Raw genomic sequence first — 21,492 nt, forward strand, 5'->3', positions numbered from 1 at the left:
CAGCTGCCCTACCTTCATCAACACACTTAGTTACCTCCTCAAAAAATTCAATCAAATTTGTGAGGCACGACTTGCCATTCACGAATCCGTGCTGACTATCCCGGATTAATCTGCATCTTTCTAAATGGTCGTAAATCCCATCCCTAAGGACCCTTTCCATCAATTTACCAACCACCGAAGTAAGACTAACCGGTCTATAATTACCAGGGTCATTTCTATTCCCTTTCTTAAACAGAGGAACAACATTCGCCACTCTCCAGTCCTCTGGCACCATCCCCGTGGACAGTTAGGACCCAAAGATCAAAGCCAAAGGCTCTGCAATCTCATCCCTTGCCTCCCAAAGAATCCTAGGATATATTTCATCAGGCCCAGGGGACTTATCGACCTTCAGTTTATTCAAAACTGCCAGTACATCCTCCCTCCGAACATCTATTTCCTCCAGCCTTTTAGCCTGTAACACCTTCTCTTCCTCAAAAACATGGCCCCTCTCCTTGGTGAACACTGAAGAAAAATATTCATTCATCACCTCGCCTATCTCTACTGACTCCATACACAAGTTCCCACTACTGTCCTTGACCGGCCCTAACCTCACCCTGGTCATTCTTTTATTCCTCACAAGAGTAAAAAGCCTTGGGGTTTTCCTTGATCCGACCCGCCAAGGACTTCTCATGTCCCCTCCAAGCTCTCCTAAGCCCCTTTTTCAGCTCATTCCTTGCTAACTTGTAACCCTCAATCGAGCCATCTGAACCTTGTTTCCTCATCCCTACATAAGCTTCCCTCTTCCTTTTCACAAGGCATTCCACCTCTTTCGTGAGCCATGGTTCCCTCACTCGGCCATTTCCTCCCTGCCTGACCGGGACATACCTATCAAGGACACCCAGTATTTGTTCCTTGAAAAAGTTCCACTTTTCATTAGTGCCTTTCCCTGGCAGTTTCTGTTCCCATCCTATGCCCCCTAATTCTTGCCTAATCGCATCATAATTACCTCTCCCCCAATTGTAAACCTTGCCCTGCCGTACGGCCCTATCCCTCTCCATTGCAATAACAAAAGACACCGAATTGTGGTCACTATCTCCAAAGTGCTCTCCCACAACCAAATCTAACACTTGGCCCGGTTCATTTCCCAGTACCAAATCCAATGTGGCCTCACCTCTTGTCGGCCTATCCACATATTGTGTCAGGAAACCCTCCTGCACACACTGCACATTCAGTACTAGATTACAAAGGGAGGGGAGGAAGTTATATTGCAGTGACATAGAGCCAAGATCAGACCTCCTTCCAGAGTATTGTGTTCGTATTTGGGCTAAAAAGAATTTGATAAGATAGATGTAGAGGAACTATTTCCTCAGGAGGAGGGGTAAAGAACGAGAGGGCACATTCTTAAAATTAAAGCCAGGCCAACCTGGAGCAAAATAAGGATGTACTTCTTCACACATGGGTAGCAGAACTCTGGATTCTCTTTCTCCTTAACGTTCCCCCAGAACTCTGGATTCTCTTTCCCCTGACATCTGTGGTGGGGAAGTTGTTGGAGAGGATTCTTAGAGATAGGATGTATGCGCATTTAGAAAGGAATAAACTCATTAACGATAGTCAGCATGGTTTTGTGAGAGGGAGGTCATGCCTCACTAATCTGGTGGAGTTTTTTGAAGAAGTGACTAGAATGGTTGACGAGGGAAGGGCCGTGGATGTCGTCTATATGGACTTTAGTAAAGCGTTTGACAAAGTCCCTCATGGTAGGTTGGTGCAAAAGGTTGGATCTCATGGGATAAAGGGGGAGGTGGCTCGATGGGTGGAGAACTGGCTTGGTCACAGAAAACAGAGGGTGGTAGTGGAAGGGTCTTTTTCCGGCTGGATGCCTGTGACTAGTGGTGTTCCGCAGGGCTCTGTATTGGGACCTCTGCTGTTTGTGATTTATATAAACGATCTGGAAGAAGGTGTAACTGGGGTGATCACTAAGTTTGCGGACAGCACGAAAATGGCTGGACTTGCAGATAGTGAGGAGCATTGTCAGAAGCTACAGAAGGATATAGATAGGCTGGAAATTTGGGCAAAGAAATGGCAGATGGAGTTCAATCCAGATAAATGCGAAATGATGCATTTTGGTAGAACTAACGTAGGGGGGAGCTATACGATAAATGGCAGAACCATAAAGGGTGTAGATTCGCAGAGGGACCTGGGTGTGCAAGTCCACAGATCCTTGAAGGTGACGTCACAGGTGGAGAAGGTAGTGAACAAGGCATATGGCATGCTTGCCTTTATAGGACGGGGCATAGAGTATAGAAGTTGGGGTCTGATTTTGAAGATGTATAGAACGTTGGTTCGGCCGCATTTGGAATACTGCGTCCAATTCTGGTCGCCACACTACCAGAAGGACGTGGAGGCTTTAGAGAGAGTGCAGAGGAGGTTTACCAGGATGTTGCCTGGTATAGAGGGGCTTAGTTATGAGGAGAGATTGGGTAAACTGATGTTGTTCTCACTGGAAAGACGGAGGATGAGGGGTGACCTAATAGAGGTGTATAAAATTATGAAAGGCATAGATAGGGTGAACAGTGGGAAGCTTTTTCCCAGGTCGGTGGTGACGTTCACGAGGGGTCATAGGTTCAAGGTGAAGGGGGGGGAGGTTTAACACAGATATCAGGAGGACATATTTTACACAGAGGGTGGTGGGGGCCTGGAATGCGCTGCCGGGCAAGGTGGTGGAGGCGGACACACTGGGAACGTTTAAGACTTATCTAGATAGCCACATGAACGGAGTGGGAATGGAGGGATACAAAAGAATGGTCTGGTTTGGATCAGGGAGCGGCGTGGGTTTGGAGGGCCGAAGGGCCTGTTCCTGTGCTGTATTGTTCTTTTGTTTCTTTGTTAAAGGCCTTGGATGCTGCGACAAATAGAACTTTCAAGATGAGTGATGGGTAAATGGAATTGAGGGTACGGAACATCCATGACTCAATGAATGCCTGAATAGGTTTGAGATCCTGAATAGTCTCCTCCTGTGCCTAAGTTCCTTGCCAAAGAATCATTGCAGATGAGAGCAATGAGACTGAACTCTGACATGGGGAGAAGAATTGGAAAGAGTAGCTAAATGTGTTGGACTTTTCGACCTTGAAAAGAGATGTTCGGCAGAGAAGAATTTGAGTGACATGATGGGACAGTGGAGGTGGATCTAGAACCATACTTTCAAATATCCCCATGTAGGAGTATGATAGGGCACAGCATTGTGAAGAATGAGGGCCCTTAGTGGTTAAAGTTTACGAAAGATGCTAGCATGTATTTCTTTACAGAGAGAGATCAGCGAAATTGGAGTTGAGGCCAGGACTCAGCAGATAGATGCTGTACTGGGAGCACTGATCATCCCCAAGGCTGTGATCAGCAGGGTTTTTGAATACTCGTGGAATCGAGGATGGTGCTGGTAGGAATAATAGAGATAAAGATCAGCCATCTTCTTATTGAGCGGGCCTGAGGGACCAAATGGTCCACCCTGCTCCTGTTTCTCAAACTCTTCATCGGAGATGTGAAGATGTGGAAGGAGGGAATAATAGTCTTGTAATGACAGCTTTTCTCTTTGCTCAAATCTGCAGATGTTGACCTGTGGAACAGACACATCATCACACTGCAGTATAATGTATAAAAATGTGAAATAATATAGTTAGTTATGTAACGCCCTATTCTACCCCACCTGCATTCAGTTCTGGGCATCACACCTCAACAAAGTGGCCTTGGAGAGGATGTGGCACAGATTGCTACCTGACCTCAGAGTTAAATTCATAGAATCATAGAAACCCTACAGTACAGAAAGAGGCCATTCGGCCCATCGAGTCTGCACTGACCACAATCTCACCCAAGCCCTACCCCCATATCCCTACATATTTTACCCACTAATTCCTCTAACCTACACATCTCAGGATACTAAGGGGCAATTTTTTAGCATGGCCAATCAACCTAACCCGCACATCTTTGGACTGAGGGAGGAAACCGGAGCATCCGGAGGAAACCCACGCAGACACAAGGAGAATGTGCAAACTCCACACAGACAGTGACCCAAGCCGGGAATCGAACCCAGGTCGCTGGAGCTGTGAAGCAGCAGTGCTAACCACTGTGCTACCGTGCCGCCCACGGTATGAGGTCACTTTGCATAGATTAAGCGTGTATTACTTCGAGGGTGGCTGGATTTTCTTGACAACCTGACCGCTTCATGGTCACTAATAAACCACCATTCATTTTTGTTCAACTGTTTTTTTTTTAAAACTAAATTCCTTTATTGTTCTCTGTAACTTAGTGATATTTTTATCAAAATAATCAGAGCTGCTTGGTAGTATCGCTGAATAAAAGGGACATGCTGTCAAAGATTTTCGTCTTGCACTCATCAGGTCGGAATCGCAAGAAATTTCCCACGATACATGTTGCAGGGATGTGCTGTTTGGTACTGTTGAAAATTTCTTCTGGGCTAACCCCATGAATGCAAGACGAAAATCTTTGGGAATGGAGGGATACAAACGATTGGTCTAGTTGGACCAAGGAGCGGCACAGGCTTGGAGGGCCGAAGGGCCTGTTTCCTGTGCTGTACTGTTCTTTGTTCTTTGTTCTTGAAAAGCTTCAATAGCGTGACTTCTTTTTCAGCAGTACTCAGGATAATTGTCTTCATTTTATTAACTGTTTTAAGGACCATTTTGGCAGCTGAGAGAGTTGGTAAAAGATGTATTACTTGATTTTATAAACTGCAGGTGAAGTTTGAGGTTAAATATTGAAATGAGACTCCTTTCCCCTATCCCTCCTCAAGAAGCCAAAGTTCCTTAAATCGGCACAAAATAGTATCTTTTGAAAACAGAGCATGGATTTTTGTTTCAAGTTTTCATTCCTCATCCCGAGGTGCAAACTCTGAAATGGGGTACAGTTCCACGGGTGCCCGTGTCCTCCTGTACTTTGTACAATGACCGACAACGCTCATTAAAAGGATGTTGGATCTCAGAGGGCAATTCAGCCAAGTGCATTCCTGTCTCTACCCAAAGTCCACTTCCCAGCATATGCCACCTGAAAGCGAAAGCCCTTGGTTGATTTTTGCCCCCCTTCCCTCTTCCCCAATGCCCAGGAATGTTGAGGTCCCATGTAGTGTCTCCCATGAGAACAGCTCACTTGACTCATTCCAGGAATCAAATGTGCCCTGATAAAGATTAAGGTTTATTGTATTATTTTTTATAACCATCTTATTGGAGCTATTTGGTGTATTAGATATCATTTTGCTTCAGAACTATTATATATTTATAAAGTTGCTGTGCACATATTTCCCTCCTGGATTGCTGGCTGCTATTTATTCATTACTTTCATTTAAAAGAAAACCCTGCCACCAAATACAAAGCACAGACATGGTTTGCCAATAGTCCCTTTGGAGCTGATTCCAGCAAGTAATTTAATCACTTGTGCTGTTTGTTCCATTCTGGGTTTGTGCTGGAAATTATTTGAACCTATATTGGAACATTGTCACATACAGTAACTGGGGACAGAGTTTAAAAAGTTGCAGCAATTTAAAGTCCGGTCATGTCTCTCCTGTCGGCTTCAGAAAATTGCGATATTTTTAACCAGCCCCTTTCTTTGACTAAAACAAAAATGTTTTGCCAACAGCCTCTGGACATTTGTCTGCATTGTGCTGCTTCACACCGTATTTGCCATGTCTGCCATCTTTTGTGTATGTGTGTAACGCAATATCAGCCCCTCCATATCCAAGGAAATTGGCTAGCAATCTGTAAATTGTTCATGCTTCGACTTTCTCCTGTTCAGTCAGCTTATTGCAATGTAACTCCACATATCTCTCTACCTCCATGTTGAGCACGGCTTTCGTACAGGTTTGCTCATTGCATTAACTTTCTTTTTGCCATCAAAACCCCTTCCTTTGTTTACCTTCAGTGAACACTGAAGGGTGGCACAGTGGTTAACACTGCTACCTCAGTGCCAGGGGCCTGGGTTTTGTTTCCCATCTTGGGTCACTGTCTGTGCAGAGCTTGCACGTCCTCCCTGTGTCCTCCGGATGCTCCGGTTTCCTCCCACAGTCCGAAGGACGTGCTGGTTAGGTGCATTGGCCGTGCTAAATTCTCCCTCCGTGTACCGGAACAGGTGCTGGAGTGTGGCGACTCGGGGATTTTCACAGCAACTTCATTGCAGTGTTAATGTAAGCCTACTTGTGACACGAATAAATAAACTTTAAATAGTAGTTGTCTTCGTTTCGTGGAGAGAATTTCCTGTCCATTCAGTTATTTCTGGCTTGTGCAGCATTTTTGATTGCTGCATTTGAACAGCATAATTCTCAATCTCAAGACGTCCAAAGCATTTTGTACTTCAACACTTTTGAAGTGTAGTCGCTGTTTCAATGTAGGAGAAATGTAGCAACCAATTCACTCAGCAATGCACGATGAACAAAGAATCTTTTCTAATGCGATGTTGGCTAAGGGATAAATATTGGCCAGCACACCAGGGAGAACTCCCCTGCTCCTCTTTAAAACAGTGTCCTGGGAGCTTTTACATTCACCGCGGGAGCAGATGAGGCCTCACCAAAAGACACTATCCCTGATGGTGCAGCACTCCCTCAGTACCCTACTGAAGTATCAACCCAGATTTTGTGCTCGGTTCTCGGAAGTGGGGCTTGAACCCACAGCCACCTTACTTGGTAGGGAGAGAGTGACCCTCGGCCATAGCTGACATTCTGGTCATCCACTCTGTACTAGACCTGATTCTCAGTTGTACCCCTAGGTTTCCTCCTGCTCCTTCCGTTATCCATGGCAGTGATCATTGCTCTCTGGAAATGCTAGAAAAATTATCTTGGCTCATTTCGGGCAGCTATTTCTAATTCTGTGTGGTTTAGACATTTGGACTCCGATTTTAACTGGAGGCAGGGGAGGGAAACAGTGTGTGCAAACCCTGAAGAAACAGCAGATTTGGGGAGACCGGGATCCTGAACAGTTTCTCCTGGCGTCCCGGCTAGATCCATTACCTGTCCGACAGCTGGGAACGAAACTTGGGTCGAAGGAGATTGCAGTTGGAGACCGGTGGGAACAGGAATTGACAGGCAATTGATGGGAGGCAATCAGGGAATTTGTCCACAATTGGGGAATGGTGATTGCTGGCAAGGGAGACCCGAGGCTTCCTCGTGAAGTGGAGAAGAACCCTCCTGTTTTTCATGGCCCATATGGAAACCTACCGTAAAGTTACGAAGCTTTCCTGCCAGGGTCTCTCCTGGCCCTCTACACCGGTCCTGGCAAGCTAGCCTGATGAGAAGGCCATCACTCATCCCTTTGACCCTGTTTCCTTCCTACCAGTGACCCCCGTGCCTGCTCAAAGGAGCAGGTTAAGATCAAGACGTATCAAGAAGGGAGCAAGTTCAGAGGGACTTGCCCACATTTTAACTGGCCCTACCTCTCTTTCTACCTGATGAGCTGAGTTGAAATCAATATAGAAATATTTTTTAAAACTTTTTTCACAATGTTTTGCATACTTTTCTTCTGCCCTCAGTTGGCTAGCAGCATTGCCTTAACTCATTGAGACCCCTTCAAGCCCTATGCCTGGCTCAATCATCATTGCATTCTGCTTGGCATTGGGTACTGTGCCAGTATTATTCATATCTCCATTGAACGCATACAACCTGTTGATAGCTTGCAACATTAAGTAATTTGCATAATATGAAATATGCTCTAAATTCAATAAAAAATACTGACCTGGTGTTTATATTTTTGAAAGGCTATCCTGCCTGAAAGGATGTTCTTGTTACTACGAAGGAATTCCAGGTCTACTAAGAATTGCTCCTCAAGTTTCAGAGAACCTAACCTAAACGAAGAGTACATGTCAACGATCCAAGACAAATAACTGTCTAAGCGGTGTTTTATGTTTTCTGAAATGGTTGCACATTTATACACAAGGACACCCTGCTTTGGTGTTAATCACAGACCTGCTTGATAATTGCTCTGATGCTGTTCCAAATAGGGGAGCCAGGAATCTGAGGTTTGGGTGCTTTTCTTGCCATGGCCAAGTTGTCTTGCATCTAGTGCTAATTTTGACCAAGGGCACGTTAAAATAGTCACTGGCTGCTCCCACCTGGGGTGGGAGGAAAATAATGAAGTGTCCACCAAACCTCCTCTTTCTGAAGGAAACCTTCAGCGTTGTGTAGTTCATAACTTCTGATGCGCCCATACCATCCCAGCTGGCATCGGTATTTCCCATAGAGGACATAGGCAAGCCTGATTCACCCGAGAACACATACTTCACTTTTACCTTAACACTCCGAGGTTTACAGCATGGAAACAGACCCTTCGGCCCAACTTGTCCATGCCACCCAGTTTTTACCATTAAGCTAGTCCCAATTGCCCGCATTTTGCCCACATTCCTCTATGCCCATCTTACCCATGTAACTGTCTCAATGCTTTTTAAAAGACAAAATTGTACCTGTCTCTACTACTACCTCTGGCAACTCGATCCAGACATTCACCACCCTCTGCGTGAAAGAAATGCCCCTCTGGACCCTTTTTTATCTCTCCCCTCTCACCTTAAACCTATGCCTTCTAGTTTTAGACTCGCCTACCTTTGGGAAAAGATGTTGACTATCTAGCTGATCTATGTCCCTCATTATTTTATAGACCTCTATAAGATCACCCCTAAGCTCCAGGGAAAAAAGTCCCAGTCTATCCAGCCTCTCAAACTCAAGCGCTCACCTTGAACGGGAATGCATTTGGAGCACCCGTTAGTTCACAGCATGAAAGGAATGTGGAAAATATCCACTTTGTCCCTTGGGTAATTTTCAATTGGGAGTTAAATCTACTTAGAAACCATGTTGGAGGGGAGCTAACAAAGACTGACCAGCATCATTGCAACATTGATAGAAAAACAAGAAGTGAGGGGAATTTAGTATTGCTTTGATTGGAGGGTTTGGAAGTTAGTACCTCAAAGCTTGTTAATGACAGTAAAGGGAGGATGCATCGGACAACAGTGAAGCAGACCGTAAGAGAGATCGGAAAGACTGAGACTGATTAGTAAAACGGGAAATTTGGAGGCAGATTTAATTTGGCATTGAGAAGTGGGAGGTGATACATCTCGGTCGGTGAAAGAAAGAGTGGGTGTGTACGGAAAGACACTAAAAAGGTGTGAAAGAATAGAAGCACCTTTTCAAACGTGTTATTCTCAGGAAATGCAGCTGCACATAGATGAAGCTGGAAGAAAGATATATGACCGTTTTACCATCGCCAAAATTTTGCTGCAGTTTATGCCAACGGGATCTTAGTCTCACCCGACAGCACACACCCACCATGGGTTTCCCAGCAGCGAGGGGTGGGAAATCCTGTTGACAATGGTGGGACTGTAAGATCCCACCATCAGCTAGCAGCGCATTGTCTCCCACTGCTGCGAATCACACCACGGAGGGAAAAGAAAACTCCGGTCAATGTTGATGCATTGAGTGCAAGAACGCAACAGTAATAAACCGATACTGGGTGGGTCTGGTGGGCGGGTCTCGGTGCGAGTGAGCTTGGGGGTCTCGGTGCGAGTGGGTTTGGGGGGGGGTCTCGGTGCGAGTGGGTTTGGGGGGGTCTTGGTGCGCGAGAGCTTGGGGGGTCTCGGTGCGAGTGGGTTTGGGGGGTTCTCGGTGTGAGTGGGTTTGGGGGGGTCTCGGTGCGAGTGGGTTTGGGGGGTCTCGGTGCGAGTGGGTTTGGGGGGTCTCGGTGCGAGTGGGTTTGGGGGGTCTCGGTGCGAGTGGGTTTGGGGGGTCTCGGTGCGAGTGGGTTTGGGGGGGTCTCGGTGCGAGTGGGTTTGGGGGGGTCTCGGTGCGAGTGGGTTTGGGGCGGGTCTCGGTGCGAGTGGGTTTGGGGGGGGTCTCGGTGCGAGTGGGTTTGGGGGGGTCTCGGTGCAAGTGGGTTTGGGGGGTTCTCGGTGCGAGTGGGTTTGGGGGGGTCTTGGTGCGCGAGAGCTTGGGGGGTCTTGGTGCGAGTGGGTTTGGGGGGGTCTCGGTGCGAGTGGGTTTGGGAGGGTCTCGGTGCGAGTGGGTTTGGGGGGGTCTCGGTGCGAGTGGGTTTGGGGGGGTCTCGGTGCGAGTGGGTTTGGGGGGTTCTCGGTGCGAGTGGGTTTGGGGGGGTCTCGGTTCGAGTGGGTTTGGGGGGTCACGGTGCGAGTGGGTTTGGGGGGTCACGGGGCGAGTGGGTTTGGGGGGTCACGGGGTGAGTGGGTTTGGGGGGTCACGGGGTGAGTGGGTTTGGGGGGTCTCGGGGTGAGTGGGTTTGGGGGGTCTCGGGGTGAGTGGGTTTGGGGGGTCTCGGGGTGAGTGGGTTTGGGGGGTCTCGGGGTGAGTGGGTTTGGGGGGTCTCGGGGTGAGTGGGTTTGGGGGGTCTCGGGGTGAGTGGGTTTGGGGGGTCTCGGGGTGAGTGGGTTTGGGGGGTCTCGGGGTGAGTGGGTTTGGGGGGTCTCGGGGTGAGTGGGTTTGGGGGGTCTCGGGGTGAGTGGGTTTGGGGGGTCTCGGGATGAGTGGGTTTGGGGGGTCTCGGGGTGAGGGGGTCTCGGGGTGAGTGGGTCTCGGGGTGAGTGGGTTTGGGGGGTCTCGGGGGGAGTGGGTTTGGGGGGTGTCGTTGCGAGTGGGTTTGGGGGGGTCTCGGTGGGTTTGGGGGGGTCTCGGTGCGAGTGGGTTTGGGGGGGTTCTCGGTGCGAGTGGGTTTGGGGGGGTTCTCGGTGCGAGTGGGTTTGGGGGGGTGTCGGTGCGAGTGGGTTTGGGGGGGGTCTCGATGTGAGTGGGTTTGGGGGGGTCTCGGTGCGAGTGACTTTGGGGGGGTCTCGGTGCGAGTGGGTTTGGGGGGGTCCTCGGTGCGAGTGGGTTTGGGGGGATCTCGGTGCGAGTGGTTTGGGGGGGTCTCGGTGCGAGTGGGTTTGGGGGGGTCTCGGTGCGAGTGGGTTTGGGGGGGGTGTCGGTGCGAGTGGGTTTGGGGGGGTGTCGGTGCGAGTGGGTTTGGGGGGGGTCTCGGTGCGAGTGGGTTTGGGGGGGGTCTCAGTGCGAGTGGGTTTGGGGGGTCTCGGTGCGAATGGGTTTGGGGGGTCTCGGTGCGAGTGGGTTTGGGGGGGTCTCGGTGCGAGTGGGTTTGGGGGTTCTCGGTGGGTTTGGGGGGGGTGTCGGTGCGAGTGGGTTTGGGGGGTCTCGGTGCGAGTGGGTTTGGGGGGGTCTCGGTGCGAGTGGGTTTGGGGGGGTCTCGCTGCGAGTGGGTTTGGGGGGGGTCTCGCTGCGAGTGGGTTTGGGGGGGGTCTCGGTGCGAGTGGGTTTGGGGGGTCTCGGTGCGAGTGGGTTTGGGGGGTCTCGGTGCGAGTGGGTTTGGGGGGGTCTCGGTGCGAGTCTGTTTGAGGGGGTCTCGGTGGGTTTGGGGGGGGTGTCGGTGCGAGTGGGTTTGGGGGGGTGTCGGTGCGAGTGGGTTTGGGGGGGTCTCGGTGCGAGTGGGTTTGGGGGGGTCTCGGTGCGAGTGGTTTGGGGGGGTCTCGGTGCGAGTGGGTTTGGGGGGGGTCTCGGTGCGAGTGGGTTTGGGGGGGGTCTCGGTGCGAGTGGGTTTGGGGGGGGTCTCGGTGCGAGTGGGTTTGGGGGGTCTCGGTGCGAGTGGGTTTGGGGGGTCTCGGTGCGAGTGGGTTTGGGGGTTCTCGGGGCGAGTGGGTTTGGGGGGTCTCGGGGCGAGTGGGTTTGGTGGCGGTCTCGGTGCGAGTGAGCTTGGGGGGTCTCGGGGTGAGTGGGGGGGGGGGGTTCTGCTCCAGGAGTGAGTGAATTATTATTGAACCAGCTACTTGCTGACAGCTGACTGGTTTTATGTTAGAATCTTCGGTTCAATTACCTTTTTCCATAGAATTGCACAAATTAAATAAAGTTGCCTCATTTTTTTGAGCATCCTATGATAAATATAATTTTTTTCTAGATTTTCATTGGATGTTTTGATGTTGACTTTCATTTCTCATTTTCTGGTTTACACTTCACAACTAATGTCGATCAAATATTTGTTATGTCATCCTTCCCCTGTATTTTATTCCATCTACCTTGGTCTGTACTGTCCTCGCCAATCATTCGTGAAGGCCATAGACCATCACCTTAACACCATCACTTTCAGATTCAGTGCTGCCCCCCTCAAAGCGTACAGGATGTGATCTGGTCAGCAGTTCTGAACCTCGCCCCAAAATCCAGAGTAGTCAGTCCAGTTTGTTACGCCATGTCTGAAACGACCGTGAGGCTAAATGGTAATCCCGTGTGGCCCTGAGCTGTCTGAACCAGTCAATTAGAGTCATAGAGAGTAATAGGATCCCTACAGTGCAGAAGGAGGCCAATTCGGCCCAACAATGCCACTGAGGCCCTATCCCCGTAACCCCACTTATCCTGCTAATCCCCTGACACTAAGGGACAATTTAACATGGCCAATCCACCTAACCTGCACATTTTTGCAGTGTGGGAGGAAACCCATGCAGACACTGGGGAGAATGTGCAAACTCCACACAGACAGTGACCCAAGGCCGAAATTGAATCTGGGTCCCTGGTGCTGTGAGGCAGCAGTGCTAACCACTGTGCTACCCTAATCTCAGGTTCATTACTGGTTAACGCTCTGAATCAGCCTGGTTTTAGCCAGGGTGATGGTAGAGATATTGCGGTCTACCTCAGTACCCCTGAGCCAGCCAGGCCTCCTACTCCATGGCTCCTGCTGGAAAATGCACGTGTGGCATTGGGTTGTAGGCAGGATCAGATGTGATGCCCTCCATATTTGAATAAGTTGTCATTTCTCACCATTTTGGAGAGAGACGCTGGCACCAATGGAACTGTTTACCCTGCGAGAGGCTGTGGGGAAAATTGGGTTGGTACAGCTGAATTCATTGGCAAACACATTCAAATATTTATCTCAAATAGCCCAAAAGCGAAGACCATTCTCCTTGGAATATGTGTTGTGTTAACTATAAACATATACCAGTCAGCAAATCATTCCGAAAGCACATTATGATTTTCCCAGTAGCTACACCTAACATGAAGGTGGTGACAGCTCGTGAGCTCTGTGCTATGATTCAGCTGATGTCAACTGGCACTTGCATCTATTCTGAAGCTGTCCTTGCAGGCAGTTATCGAGTGGAGAGTCGAGCAGTTCTCTGCAGCTGATCACCTCCAGCTGTTTTCTTCGCACCCACCTGGTTGCCACATGTGTTTTGTGGAGCATTAACCGAGACTCGCCTCGGGCTGTTCTTTACACGTCCCCTGGCTGCCAACTGTGTTTCTGGAGGACAGTGAGAGAAGGTCACCTCGGGCTGTTCTCTACTCCATGGTTATCGACTAGCTAATGCAGAGAGAGCGCTGCGCTCAGAGTTGTGAATTGCAGTATTAATTTGGATAAGTCTGTGTAGCAGATGGCATAAGTTGGAATCAGCTTTCACGGTTATCTGTTTCATGCATGATGGTTTACTTGTCTATCTTTTTTCTTCAAACAGTAGAACCTATAGTCGAAGTCGTTCTAGAAGCCTGTCTTCTAGACGTCACCGGAGGTCTAGGTATGTATCCAGTGTAAACTACAGCTGTTAACACAGCCAGCCACAGAGAATATTTTAGCATTTAATGCTCAAATGATATTCTTGAGTGTGTCAGTATTGGCCCCAACATTTTGAGGTAGTGTAGTTCTATGGGAGGTGCTTTTTGTCCTGTTTACTTGAGAAGAGGGCTCCTGCACTCTCCCCAGTTTAAATATTGGGATTTGGTTATGCAAAGCTTCCTCAAAACTATCCAACTTAGACTGCTAATGGCATGGTTGTTGTCACCTGTACTCCAGTACCCTCACTTAGGATGGATTTTGGAATCCGTTTTCCTTGAGCAAGAACCTTCCATAAGAACGAAGAGCCTGGAAAGCAGCTGAGCATTTTATCTTGCATGTATTCAACATTCTCCTTGCTGTGGTTTGTACTGTGCCTGCAGCATCTGTTTGGGTTCACAAGACAGCCGTCTGATACGGTATACTGCCAAGTACAAAGAAACGTTATCTAATACGGTATACTGCCAAGTACAGGGCTAATGAGGAGGTGCCAATGGCCGTGGGTGTTTGAATCCCCCATCTCCACCCCGAGGTGATTTCTGTAACTAGTCAGCGTTCTGGCCAGAGTTTGTCAGAGATGGCTGACCTCTGCTATTAGGCATGGTTGGTGCAGCACACTAACATGGATCGTGCAGTGCGCCAGAGCCCTGCACGGTAGGGAGAGGCAGCATTGAGAGCTCACTCTGCCAACTCCTCAATCTGGAGAGGTGGGCATAGCATTGGCAGGTCACTGTTGCATGCTTCCAGTTGGCGGTGGAAAGGCAACGTTGACAAAGAGCTGGGAGCACAAGAGGCACCCTGATGTTTGAGCATTTGGTACGTTCAGGCATCCTCCAGTGACTTCTCATCATCCTCTATTAAACCCGCTTTCTTCCACTAACAATCATTTACATCTCCGTCCCCTCTGGACCTTATTATGTGATGCGGTTAGGGAGGTTCGGAACACTGGAGTTCTGCAAATGGCTTTAGCCAGAAAAGATTGTCACACACCAACTGTATATTAGATGCAGTCCAGGACAGTGGCATTTACTCGGTGTGTAGTGGCTCAGAATGGTGGTTCAGGAGTCTCTTATCTCACATGGGCTGCTGGGTCAGTTCAGTGCGCCTGGTAAAAGGTTGTAAATGTGCACTGCTTTTGTGAGACCTGCAGTGAAATGAAGCCCAAAGCTACTGCAGCTCACATTGTGTTATGTAATCCATTGTTGCAGTCATTGCACCAAAGCTGGCTTCACTCAACTGCCTGGTTTAAGTACAGCAAATGGTCAGAGTGCATTACTGGGTTCCATTGCTGAAGCTCCACTGTAGTGGTTGGTGGATCACTGAATTTTTCTTCCTTCAACCATGTGAAATAATGTCTAATTGCACTTGAAAGGATAAATGCATTGAGATGATGGCTGTGATTCTCTCTCTTGATTCCAGGTCTGATTCATATGATAGCTACGACAGCAGGAGCAGGAGTCGCAGCCGTAGCTACCACAAATCTCGAAGGTCCAGGTAAGAGTGCTTTCTTTTCCCTCTGCTTTAACACCACTGACTTCCTCTCCTGAAGGTGCTTCCATAATGCTGGGGAAGGGGTGGAGGGGACGCATGTTTAAAAGCTTCCTGACCACCAGTCATCCCCAGTGTCTCATCCATGTGCCTGTTCTTGGTGCGTGTGAGCCTAAACAATGAGTGTTGCAGCCCATCAGCGTGGGAGACATCACCGTCATTTCCAATTCCTTTCTCGCCAAAAGCCCATAGTCTGCATGCATGCAGCACAAACCACTGGATAGCAGACTGGGCCCCCGGCTGTTTATTCCTCATTCTCCGTCACCCTGTTTTCTCCTCTTTTCACTCCTGATCCCACTCTCTTCCCTCCCTCTCTCTCTCTCTAAAGAACCATAGGAATAACAGCACAGAAGGGGGACATTCGGCCCATTTTGTCCATGCCCACCCAAAGACCCCAGGTGCCCTTTCTAATCCCATCTTCCTGTACCTAGCCCATAGCCCTGCAACTAACAGCACTTAAGGCGCAGATCCAGGTACATTTTAGAAGAGTTTAGGATCTCTGCCTCCACCAGCAACTCGGGCAGCAAATTCCAGACACTCACCACTCTCTGTGTAAGAGAGTTTTTCCTCATGTCCCATCTAATCCTTCTACCACTTTGCTTAGTTTTTGAACTCTCTGCCAAAGGAAACAATTTCTTCCTGTCTACTATATCTCTACCCCTCACAATTTTGTATGCCTCATTCACGTCACCCCTCAGTCTTTGGTGTTCCAACCCCAACCTCTCTAATCTCTCCTCGTAGCTACAATTCTCCAGCCCTGGCAACATTCTAGTAAATCTTCTCTGCACTCTCTCCAGAGCAATTAATGTGGTGACCAGAACTGCACACAATATTCCACTTGTAGCCTCACCAGTGTTTTATAAAATTCCATCATTATATCCCTGTTTTGGTATTCTATATCTCTGTCAGTGAAGGAGAGAATTCCTAATGCCTTCTTTACAACCTAATCTACCTGTACTGCTACCTTTAAGGACCTGTGTACTTGCATGCCAAGATCTCTCCCTTCATCTACCCCTCTCAATGTATTCCTGTTTATTGTTTATTCCCTTTTACAGTTTGACCTCCCTAAATGCATTACCTCACACTTATCAGAGTTGAACTGCATCTGCCACTTCCCTGCACACTCCGCGAACCCATCTATAACATTTTGGAGCTCACAGCTATCCTCTACACTATCAACTACATGGCCAATATTAGTGTCGTCTGCAAATTTCTCAGTCATGCCCCCCACATTCAAGTCCAAATCGTTAATATATAAAACAAACCATCGACCATTACCCTTTGTTACTAAGCCAACTTTGGATCCAATTCGCCACATTAGCCTGTATCCCATGGTCTTTTACTTTATTGACTAGTCTGCCATGTGAGACCTTGTCAAATGACTTAGTAAAATCTATGTCAACCACATCCACTGCAGTACCCTCATCGATCTTCCTTATCACTTTGTAAAGAATTCAATCAAATTTGTACAGCATGATCTTCCCTTAACAAAGTCATTCTGATTATCCCTGACTGATCCATGCCTTTCTAAGTGACAGTTTATCCGATATCTCAGGATTGATTCTAACAATTGGCCCACCATCAAAGTAAGACTAACTGGTCTATAATTATTTGACATTTCCTTCACCCTATTTTTAAACAACAGAACCACATTTGCATTCCTCCAGTCCTCTGGCACCTCAACAGCATCTAGTGAAGATTGGAAAATAATCCTCAGAGCATCTGCTATTTCCTCCCTGACCACCTTCAATATTCAGGGGAGCAATCCATCTGGCCCTGGCGACTTACCCACTTTCAAGGATTCTAACTCCTCTAACACTTCCTCTCTCATTATGATTATTTTACCCAATATTTCACACTACTCCTCTTGGATTACCCTATCCACATACTCCCTTTCCCTTGTGAAAACGGAGACAAAAAAATTCATTTAAAACTCTTCCCATATCCTCTACATCTTCACACAAATTTCCTCCTCCATCTCAGATAGTTCCCACTTTTTCCTTAACTATCCTTTTGCTCTTTATGTTCTGGTAAAACATCTTTGGGTTTTCATCAATCTTCCTTGTTAATATTTTTTCATGCTCTCTCTTTGATTCCCTTTTTTTCACTCAATCCCTGTACTTTCTATACTCCTCTGGGCTATCTGCAGTGTTGAGTTTTATTGTGACTATCATGAGCTTTCTTTTTCTGTTTAATCTTCCCCTGTATTTTTCGAGAGAACCATGGGAGTCTTGATTTGACAGTACCATTCTTATTTTTGGAGAGGACACGGCTGCTTTGTACCCTAAGGATCTCACTTCTTATTAGTGCCTCCCATTGGTTTACCACCAATTTATCCTTTCGCAGTCTTGTCCGCTCCCCCTCCGCCAAATCACTACTTGGTTTTGTAAAATTTGCCTTCCCCCAGTTTAAAGCTTTTACTCCTGATTTATCTCTGTCCTTTTCCATAATAATGGCCGCCCATTGTCACATCACCCATTGCCTGTCTTCTTTTCCCAAGACTAAATCCAGAATTGTCTCTCCTCTGGTTGGGCTTGTCACACACATTGTTTTCAAAAAAGAAAATTCCTGGACACAGCACATGAATTTTCCACCCTCATTACCCCTTATATTGCTTGAAACACAGTTGATATGGGGATATTTAAAGTTCCCTGCTACTTTGCCCTCTTATACCCCCTCCACCTTTCTCCTTAGGTTATAACACACAAGTAAAGCACCATCATCTACTTTAAATGTGCTCAAATCTTCAGAGAGGTTTTCATTATTTAGTGCATACGTTACATATCAGAAAAATGAAGAAGATTCACCACATTGTCTGAATTGAAAGCATATACTTATCAAGAAAGGTTGAAGAGGTTGGGGCTCTTTTCTCTGGAGTTGACCTAGGTAGACATGAAGAAGCTGTTTCCAGGAGAATCACCTTTACCCAGAGACTGGTGCAGATGTGAAACACTCTACCACATGAGGTTTGCCAGCATTTATTGCCCATCCCTGAGGCCATTTAAGAGTCAACCACATTGCTGTGGATCTGGAGATATGTGTAGACCAGACTGGGTAAGGACGGCAGATTTCCTTCCCGAAAGGACATTTATGTGAAGCGAATGGGTTTTTACAATAATTGACAATGGTTTCATGGTCATCATTAGACTTTTAATTCCAGATTTTTATTGAATTCAAATTTGAACCCAGGTCCCCAGAGCATTACCCTGGGTCACTGGATTACCAGTTCAGTGCTTTTACCACTACACCACTGCCTCTCCAGAGGAGACTGTACCCAACAAGCCCGTGCTTGCAAAATTCAAAACTAATGTCCCAACATTAGATGCATTTCCATGATGAACCAACATTTGCTAAACAATCCTAATTGTTAATTTAAAGTTTATTTATCAGTGCCACAAGTAGGATTACATTAACACTGCAATGAGGTTACTATGAAAATCCCCTAGTTGCCACACTACAGCGCCTGTTCAGGTACACTGAGGGAGAATTTAGCATGGTCAATGCACCTGACCAGCACGTCTTTCAGACTGTGGGAGGAAACCCACTCAGACATGGAGAGAACAAATTGAACCCGGGTCACTGGCGCTGTGGGGCAACTGTGCTAACCATTGTGCTACTGTAAAAATCACACTGAACACCAATTTAAGATTATCAATTGGCTCGCAGAATGGCACACTTACACACAGTAGTAGCCTCATATATTTCTTTGCATACATAAAGAACCTATCCACACATTGCACCTTTTTCAACTAAACCAAAACTTTGCAGACAGCAATTCCCTGGTTCATTCCCGGTGGCAATACCTTGATCTGGTTTGAATTTGAACAAAAGCTTGGCAATTAACTGTTCCCTGCTGTATTCTCATGGCAACATCTCTACCAACTTGAGTGCACTTGTCAATCAATCAAGCTCTTCTCATAATTGTTGTTCCTTTTAGTGCTAGTAATCTTGTATATTCTGTCCTGATGAGTGCAAGACAAAAAGCTTCGACAGCATGTCTCTTTTTTTCGTCAATACCTTTATTATTCTTTTAACTGTTGTGAATGTTTCTGCTGACGAGCAATATTGTGAAGAGGATGGGATGTGACCATCAGGCAATATAACCGTACAGATTATTCACTGTCACTTGCCCCACCAATCACTTCATGCTCTACAGTCCTTACTTCCTCCTCCAAGCTGGGAGACTGTGGGTGGTCACTCTCACTGACATTTGTCATGTTTTCCCTCCTCTCTCGAATCGAGTAGAAGCTGGGACAGAAGCTACAGGTCGTACCGATCATACAGCAGAAGCGATCGGAGTTACTCTCGCCATCGGAGCCATAGCGAGAGCAGCAGGTACAGCTGATGGACGGAACGTTGGCTTGGTCTGACTCATTCTTGCGGAACGCTTTCCTTCTTTCCCTGCACAGATTCCGAACTATATTTATTGGTGACTGATTCATTAGAACTGTTACTTTCAACGTTGGGGGACAAAGACTGCAGTGAAAAATTCTGTGCACGGTTATTACAGCAGTGGGGGCGGGGTGGGTGGGGGTTTGTTTTGATTTTTCTGTTTTTTCTCTTTTTTTTTGCAAAAGAAATGAATTAAACTCTTGGCAGTTCTTGCCGAGAGTAAATGTATTTGTATCTGCAGTTTTGTATGTAAGCAATAATATTTACCTTTAATATGTACTGTACTTAACTGCATTACTGTCATAGTTTAAAGTGAAAAAAAAGTAAATTTTCATACATTCTACCCGGTCTCTCTTCATTTTTCTCTTCCGCCCTGTATTAAAAGGGTGCATATAAAATAATTAAAATGTATATTTTAAAAGAATGTTGAAATGATTGAAGTATCTTCATATAGTAATCGTTCTGTCATTGATGCAGAATCATATCCCTTTCAGCACATTGCAACCCCTCCGACAGCACTGTGGGTGGACCTACCTCACACGGACTGCAGCGGCTTAAGAAGGTGGCTCACCACCCACTTCTCAAGGATAATTAGGGATGGGCAATAAATGCTGGTCGAGCCGGAGACGCCCACATCCCATGAAAGAATTTAAAAGAAATACAGAAAACACTGAGGCCTGTGGCAGTGCAAACATAGCTCTCAAACATTCTGCTCAAATCTCTCTTTACACAACTGCAGCATTTGTAGAGACTCCAGCCCACAGTTATACTCATTGCATTTCCAATAGAGATAGTCTGGAAATATGATGCTGCATTTTTCTTTTATGCATATTGCAACGTTTCATCTGAAAAGTGTGTCAAAGTCTACGGTAGATTTAAGACACAGGTCAGTGCCCAAATTGTCTCCCATTAATGAATGCAGCTCGGGATTTTAACAAATTTACCTTCCACAGAAGAGGCACCTGTACCTTACAGGAATAGGGCCTGGGTGGGATGCAGACTCGATGGGCCAAATGGCCGCTGCCTGCACTGTAGGGATTCTCTGTCTCTGTCATGGCTCAGTTCAAGCACACTCCCCTCCCTCAAATTCCCACTCGAGAGAACGCAGCTGAAAATCATAGAATCATAGAAACCCTACAGTACAGAAAGAGGCCATTCGGCCCATCGAGTCTCCACCGACCACAATCCCACCCAGGCCCTACCCCCATATCACTCCATATTTTACCCACTAATCCCTCTAAACTTAGCATCTCAGGACACTAAGGGGCAATTTTAGCATGGCCAATCAACCTAACCCGCACATCTTTGGACTGTGGGAGGAAACCGGAGCACCCGGAGGAAACCCACGCAGACACGAGGAGAATGTGCAAACTCCACACAGACAGTGACCCAAGCCGTGAATCGAACCCAGGTCCCTGGAACTGTGAAGCAGCAGTGCTAACCACTGTGCCTCCAGTGTGCTGCAGTATCCAGTGCTAAGAGAATGCAGCACTGTCAAAGGTGCCATCTTTTGGATAAGATGTTAAAGCAAGGCACCAGCTACTCCCTCAGACGGATGATCACATGGCAGTATTTCAGAGAAGGATCCTTGCCAATCCTCATCCCTCAATCAACCTCACAAAAACAGATTATCTCGTCATTATTGCATTGTTGATGGGAGCTTCCTATGCTCACATTTGTGGCCACATTTCCCACATTACAGCACTACACTTCAGCATCAGCATTTCATTGGCTCTAAACTGCTTTGAAAGGTTAGGTGGCCGAGTGTCCTCTTTTTTTTTCATTGCTGTTTGTGGAGCTTTGCTCTGCACAAAAGCAGGGAAGTCATGTTGGGAGTTTATAGAATTTTGCTGAGGCCACAGCTGGAGTACTGTGTGCAGTTCTGGTCACCACATTATCGGAAGAATGTAATTGCACTGGAGGGGGTGCAGAGGAGATTCACCGGAATGTTGCTTGGGATGAAACATTTAAGTTATGAAGAGAGGTTGGATAGACTTGGGTTGTTTTC

The 21,492-nt window shown here is 47.2% G+C and overlaps 1 protein-coding gene across 10 annotated transcripts in view; it reads left to right on the forward strand.

The window, feature by feature from the left end:
• nktr (natural killer cell triggering receptor) overlaps nt 1-19,827 on the forward strand; it is a 213,758-nt gene extending 193,931 nt beyond the window's left edge. For 8 of the 10 annotated variants that reach the window (XM_078231334.1, XM_078231362.1, XM_078231346.1 and 5 more), the window contains 3 exons: nt 13,450-13,509; nt 14,964-15,038; nt 19,338-19,827. In XM_078231334.1, coding sequence (XP_078087460.1) covers nt 13,450-13,509; nt 14,964-15,038; nt 19,338-19,437 — 235 coding nt within the window. In that variant the 3' untranslated portion in view covers nt 19,438-19,827. The remainder of the gene's footprint in view (nt 1-13,449; nt 13,510-14,963; nt 15,039-19,337) is intronic. The other 2 variants (XM_078231354.1, XM_078231382.1) reach the window with 2 other exon arrangements.
• Nucleotides 19,828-21,492: the final 1,665 nt, after the last annotated feature.

This window comes from Mustelus asterias, chromosome 2 (genome assembly GCF_964213995.1).
Source record: "Mustelus asterias chromosome 2, sMusAst1.hap1.1, whole genome shotgun sequence".
Taxonomy (NCBI): Eukaryota; Metazoa; Chordata; class Chondrichthyes; order Carcharhiniformes; family Triakidae; genus Mustelus; species Mustelus asterias.